Here is a 6,675-nt window from a genome sequence, read left to right as displayed (position 1 = left end):
GAAAATGAAGCGTTCAAATATTACATTTTATGCTGGTTTGAAGTATCTCGCGATGAGATCAGCTGCCACGTCCTTTTCCTGATCTGCTGTTATATCCTAGTTGTGTTTGTAGATGTGACAAATCTAACTGCCCATCTCTCTTCTCAGTGTTGCTGCCTGCACTTCAGCAGTTTTTTTTTTATAATCCAGAGGCTAGCAGATAGTCTTCAAAAACTGCGCTAAAATTGTCCCAGTTATTGCAGGTCATTTTCATTTCATCCGGCGAGGGGATGTTGATAGCCATGCTGACACTGTATGCTAGCTAGCTAACTAGCTTTCTGCTAATGCTAACTGACGCTAAAACTCAATTTTGCGCTGTCCGTAAAGATCCTAAAGTACTCACGGCAGTGCACTACAGACTCCAGTAACGTGATATGCACTTATTTTCGGGTTCAGTTACTTCTGACACCATGTTTGTGTGATAATAATTGCATGGAGTCAGAGCTTTGAGTATACTTCAGTCATGTTAACATGGCTTCAAAGCTTTGGATCTGTACAATCATACAGCAAGAGCCGTTGCGGAGTTGAGCCATTGCGGAGTTGACCCGTGCGGTGAGCAATGTTAATCAGCGGCATGGGACCCTGCTTCTCCTGCCCGAACAGTTTATAGAAAAGATTGCTAATAAATGAAGATGGGTTGCCCACTTACACACCAGTTTCAAGTCCTGTGAACAACATATTGAATTTACGGGAATTTTGAGTGATTTTCCATTTTCTCTTTTAAAGTTTGATTATCCCTTCTAGGTTAGCTTGTGCTGTTTCCAGGTCATGGAGTCACACCTCTGTCACATTGGATGTCTTCTCCAGACTTTCCACTTCAGTTGAATAGGTATCCACTTCAGTAGTGAGCACTGTCAATTATTCATTTACTGGTTTTAATTGTAAGTAGAGGGCAGAGGTAATCTCCTCACAAACAATTTCTCGTATAGTAGCGGCCAGCTCTTTCTGTTGTCTGGTGTTGAGGGCCGCCATGTTCCCACAGTTTATTGTGGACAGATAAATTCTAGCTGCTGGAGTGTAACAGACCTGCTAGTTATTTATTGTCACACAATGAATGTTCCACACCTTAATATGATGTTTATTGACAAGTTTTAGGAAATAAGTCAGTTCATTCATAGTAGTTTGCAAAAGAAAGGCACAAAAAGGCCACGTGTTTCAATGCATACCACCGGAACTTAATACTTCTGTCATGCATCCTGAACATTTTAAACAAAGTGGCATCAAAAGTTTGTGTGTTTGAGTTAATTTAGCTGCTTCTCTCGTGGTCCAAATGTTAGTTGACTTTACACTGAAACCTTCCTTCATACTGGTCAAGTTGACTTTACACTGAAACTTCCTTCATACTGGTCAAGTTGACTTTACACTGAAACCTTCCTTCATACTGGTCAAGTTGACTTTACACTGAAACTTCCTTCATACTGGTCAAGTTGACTTTACACTGAAACTTCCTTCATACTGGTCAAGGTGACTTTACACTGAAACCTTCCTTCATACTGGTCAAGTTGACTTTACATAGGTGATAGAAAAACGTGACATTTATTTTGCTTTCATTTGCTTTCTCGCTTTTAAAGACGACAACTCTCACAGACAGTCCACATTGAGATTCATTTATTGATTGGTTTTGTCCTATCGAGGGCAAATTAATTGAGAAGGAAAAACACAGTCAAAGTCTACTGTAATTTACAGAACACATTAGTACTTGTAAAGCTTTCTACCAAGATGGCTACGATGCCCATCTGTCACATCTTCTGTTGCCTGTACATTTCATTTTCATTATTTACCTCTCTCACCCTCACTTTCTCTTTCACTCTGCTGAAACCCTCCTTCCTACTGGTCAAGTTCACCCCCAGTTTTCAGTCCGGCGCATCATCAGAGATTAAGGCACTAATTGCAAAGCCAACTAAATCTAATACAGTGTATTAGGCATCTAATACACCTATAACATGTTAATCAAAGGAGCACCCGCCCCCCCTGAAACAGAGTTACAGTACCAGTGATGGAAAGATAATAAAAGGAAAGAAGAAAAATAAAATAAACAGTTGTTTTCCTTTTTGTTAGGAAGCATCATGTACATCACCCCTGTTGTGGATAGTTTTACTTTTGTGGGTGCAAGGCAACAGTCCTGGTGGAATTAAATGTGAAAGGATGGATTGACGGACGGATGAGTGCAATAGGGGGTTCTCTGTCACACTCTTGGGTCGTGTCCATGTCTCTCTTGCACGCTCAGGTAGGGGGTACCGTTCTGTTGTTCCAGGGCTGGTTTAAGTTTTCTTGAAGACCTGTTTGCACACAGCTCCACATGCTCTCAGCTCCTGCAGAGAGAACATATTTTTTATAGATCTGTTTGATTCATTATTTATTTGTGTAGGGAGAGAAAAATAACTGCCTTATCACCATTAATTGAGGTAAACAGCTGTGAAAATGTAAAAAATGTTTACACAGTAAATCAATCTCCTCTATGGAGAATAACCATTGGCAAAGCACTTGTACTTGCAGTTCTATTTCTAACCACCAGAGGCCGCTGCTGTTCAGTGATTCCGGGATTAATGACCAGGGAGCCACTCTGCTGATGAATAATTTTATGGCCACTGATTGCGGAACATCTGTTGGAATCACTTTGACTAAATAATATGGCAGTCAGATGCCGTTTACCACAGGAGGTTGGTGGAACCTTAATTGGGGAGGACGGGCATGTGGTAATGGCTATCAACATCAAACACTTGGTTTCCATGGTTTCCATGTGTTCGATGCCATTCCATTCGCTCCGTTCCAGCCATTATAATGAGCCGTTCTCCCCTCAGCAGCCTCCACTGCCTTTTACTCAGCTTTGATGACAATAATCATATAGCAATGAAAATCCGCAATGTCAATGTAATGAAGGTAGTCATTGTAGAGGTCAGTGCCGTTTTTTTATCTCTGCTATTTATCTATAGCCACATCTATATACATGTTTTAAATCACCTGATCTGAGATCTGTTGTGACAAAAAGTGAAATCAGGAACTGAGGAAGTAGACTTGCATTCAAATGAAATGAATGAATAGACTCTCTTACCAGATGAAGCGTATCTCCCTCCACCCAATGGGTCCAGCCTCGGCCCTCCTTCTCTCCCTTCTGAACACACACCAGCTTGTCCCCCTCCCATGAGACAGTGGTCTACGGGAAGAGAGGAGAGACACCATTATGCATTCTACTGTCAGTTAGGAGCATGACCCACACATCTACACACACACAGCGTGCACGAACATATGTAGAACAACTTACAGGGAAAACATACACTGAGTGTACAAAACATTTCCATGACATAGACTGACCAGGTGAAAGCTATGATCCCTTATTGATGTCACTTGTTAAATCCACTTCAATAAGTGTAGATGAAGGGAAGGAGACAGGTTAAAGAAGGATTTTTAAGCCTTGAGACAGTTGAGACATGGATTGTGTGTGTGTGTGTGTCATTCAGAGGGTGCATGGGCAAGACAAAATATTTAAGTGCCTTTGAATGTGGTATGGTAGTAGGTGCCAGGCACCGGTTTGAGTGTGTCAAGAACTGCTGGGTTTTTCACGCTCAACAGTTTCCTGTGTGTATCAAGAATGGTCCACCACCCAAAAGACATCCAGCAAACTTGGAACAACTGTGGGAAGCATTGGAGTCAACATGGGCCAGCGTCGACACCTTGTAGAGTCCATGCCCCAACGAATTGAGGCTGTTGTGAGGGCAGAAGGGTGTGCAACTCAATATTAGGAAGGTGTTCCTAATGTTTTGTACACTCAGTGTATACAGACAGAAACATGCAAACACACTTCTCAGCAGAGCAAAATAACTTTTCATATATTGTTCAGTGTACAGGAGCAAATAATATGCCAAAGGACTTGAATGAGATCAGAATGTGAGGAAAGGCTGTCCTGACATCTATTTGGATCAGTTCTTATTCATACCAACAGGAGTGTTATCCTAGTGCTGTCATTATGACTATATATACACACAATACTGACCAGATATTATACACACCAGCTCTTTCATGACATAAACAAGTCAGCAGTCAACTGTATAAATAGTCATAAAGGTATAGTAAAGTCTTTATGAATTGGACTCACAAATCGTAAGGTACAACATTATATAGTTGGACCATTGGTCAATAACAGATTACGTTATTTCATTCCCTGATGGTACTCGCAGCACCACACAAGGTGATGGCTTATGGGCTTGAAAACTAATCAGTCTAAATCGGCTTACAAGGGCAGATCTTTTTGGGGAGAAAAATATGCAGATCCTAATCAGTTCTCAGAGAAAATATGTAATCAGGGGAAAAATGTAATCATACAAGTTTGTCTCTGAGCTCCTAACTAACCTTCTCGTCTTGCTCTTGTCCTCTATTGCCTGATTTTATTAGGCTGACCCAAACCTTACTGTGCTGGCTTGGATATTTTATTTTCACTTTGTCCTCTTCAGCAGTTCCAGCAACTATGGTGAATATGTAACCAGGCCAGATCTGTACAGCTCGGTTTAGCTCTGCTCTGATCTGCTCAGTAGTGCAAAAAGCCTTTATGTGTACTCAAGAACTCCAGTGTCTTCTCTAGCTTTATTGCTGATTCCGTCTACTGCTTCCCCCTTAGTCTCAACTGTGGTCCTCTGTGGCTCAGTTGGTAGAGCAATTGCGCTTGCACCTGTCAGGGTAGTGGGTTTGATTCCCAGGACCACCCATACGTAAAATGTATGCACGCATGACTGTAAGTTGCTTAGGATAAAAGCGTCTGCTAAAAGGAATATATTATTATATTAACTCAAGGCCCCTTGTGTTCACAGTGGTACCTCAATCAAGTATTGATAAGGACACATAAGGACTGCAATCACACTAGAGCAGGGTTTCCCAAACTCGGGACCCCAAGGGGTGCACATTTTGGTTTTTGCCCTAGCACTACACTGCTGATTCAAATAATCAACCAATCATCAAGCTTTGATCATTTGAATCAGCTGTGTAGTGTTAGGGCAAAAACCAAAACGTGCACCCCTTGCAAGTTTGGGAAACACTGCACTAGAGGAAATATGATTGATCAAATCACTAATGAAACATTAACATTTCTTCTTGTTCTGTGTCTCTCTCTAGTCTCCAGAAATACGTTTTGATAGCCTTTGATAGCCAAAAACGAGTCTAGTCTGAATGTGTGATGGTAATATTTTTGTCAACTCACCATGCATTTTCTGTCATCCACCCCTGAGAGATCCTCCTCAAACTCCTTGCCAACATGGAAATCCATGTTGTAGTTCTTAAAGGTACTGAGGGTCTTGATGACAACGTGGTCACCATCTTGACTGATGTCTTTGTCGGGCTTCAACAAGGTGGCAATTTTCCTAATGGCAACATTTACATCTGTGTGAGGGGTCCCCAAAAAAGGAAAGAGATAGAAAATAGATGAACACAGGAGGGCTACATTCATCTATAGCCTAACATCACACTCATTCTCCCATAACCTCTGTTTCTGTAGCCTATAGGCTATATCTGGATCCAACTCCAGGAATCTTTTTTGGATACTTTGTAAATATGAGGCACTTTCGAAACCATTATTTTAAGTGACACAACCAATGTCAGTATCTACACTAGTGCTCCAATAAGAACACTTTCGAACTACTAAAGGCTATAAACCTATATATTTATCTAAATATTCAGAATGGTAACGTTAGTTAGGTCTATAGTTAGGGTTTTGATTGATGGATAGAGCTCAATATTGAACCCATGGCGCAGTGGTCCAGCAGGTATCCTTGCGCATCATCCATTTTGACTGAAGTTTAAATCCCCGTCATTAAGCGCAAACCATCCATAAAAGACTGTTGGACAACTCACCGAGGGCTTTCAAGTACTCTTCGAAGTTGTCATTGGAGATCATTTTCCAATACCCATTCAAGTCAACTGGCATGTTGGCTGTGTGTTTCTAGTGTCCTTACTTCCAGTGAAAAGGGTCAAGAAGGTCTGATATCGCAGTTTACTTGCGATCGAATGCCGGACTGCTGTTCATACCTCCAATTTTAAACATAACCACTTTAATCCGATTACTTACTAGTTTTCATTTTTTTCCTACAACAATTTGAGCCCCCGTCCACCGCTGATCCGCCGACTCACCCCCATGAATCCCTGCGTAAACTGCGCATTTGGAACAAGGGCATATAGGCTATCAATTAAACCTCGTCCCCAGTCCATGAGAGCAGTCTGGGGACAAAATTATACATACATTATACCACAGTATTGTTGAATACCCGTTTCTGATTGACTAGAAGGGCATTCAAACCAGATATCGGGACACCTTGCAATAGTGACACAATATGCGCCTGCAGACATGCACATGCAGACCGTACTTGCTACAAAGTTACAGAAAGCAAAACCAACAACTAAACAAACTGAAATGGGATACATCGTAAACGCTGGTCCAACAAGAAAAAACTTAGCTAGCTAGGCATTGCTTTGTTTTTGCATACATATTGTTTTGGAGCATCTGATGACCTAACGTGGTGAGTGATAAACATGCATTTCTCTGGTCCCTACTGTTGCAGTCATGACGCAAGTGGCGCTCTGCTGTCAAATCCTCCCACATGTTTCTAGTTTGACCAGTTGTTTTCAGCAACTGGTATTTTTTAATTCGGTTGT

General features: G+C 41.4%; 1 protein-coding gene across 1 annotated transcript; it reads right to left on the bottom strand.

Annotated features, from left to right (window-relative positions):
* Positions 1–1,630: 1,630 nt before the first annotated feature.
* On the bottom strand, positions 1,631–6,047 carry rbp1.1 (retinol binding protein 1, cellular, tandem duplicate 1). Its single transcript, XM_041895812.2, has 4 exons — positions 5,878–6,047; positions 5,228–5,406; positions 3,092–3,193; positions 1,631–2,351 (listed from the first exon to the last, which is right to left on the bottom strand). The coding sequence occupies exons 1-4, from the start codon at positions 5,948–5,950 to the stop codon at positions 2,301–2,303; spliced, it is 405 nt and encodes a 134-aa protein (XP_041751746.2). The 5' UTR covers positions 5,951–6,047; the 3' UTR covers positions 1,631–2,300.
* Positions 6,048–6,675: the final 628 nt, after the last annotated feature.

This window comes from Coregonus clupeaformis, chromosome 14, assembly GCF_020615455.1.
Source record: "Coregonus clupeaformis isolate EN_2021a chromosome 14, ASM2061545v1, whole genome shotgun sequence".
Classification (NCBI taxonomy): domain Eukaryota; kingdom Metazoa; phylum Chordata; class Actinopteri; order Salmoniformes; family Salmonidae; genus Coregonus; species Coregonus clupeaformis.
The sequence above is the reverse complement of the archived record's forward strand: the minus strand, read 5'-3'. Positions and strand labels throughout refer to the sequence as shown.

Bases quoted from the DNA above. Each gene is read 5' to 3' on its own strand.
- rbp1.1 (XM_041895812.2), bottom strand. From the start codon at position 5,950: ATGCCAGTTGACTTGAATGGGTATTGGAAAATGATCTCCAATGACAAC. The intron at 5,407-5,877 runs GTGAGTTGTCCA...CCCCTCACACAG, and splicing joins AGAGTACTTGAAAGCCCTCG to ATGTAAATGTTGCCATTAGG. The intron at 3,194-5,227 runs GTGAGTTGACAA...CTCTTCCCGTAG, and splicing joins TGGATGACAGAAAATGCATG to ACCACTGTCTCATGGGAGGG.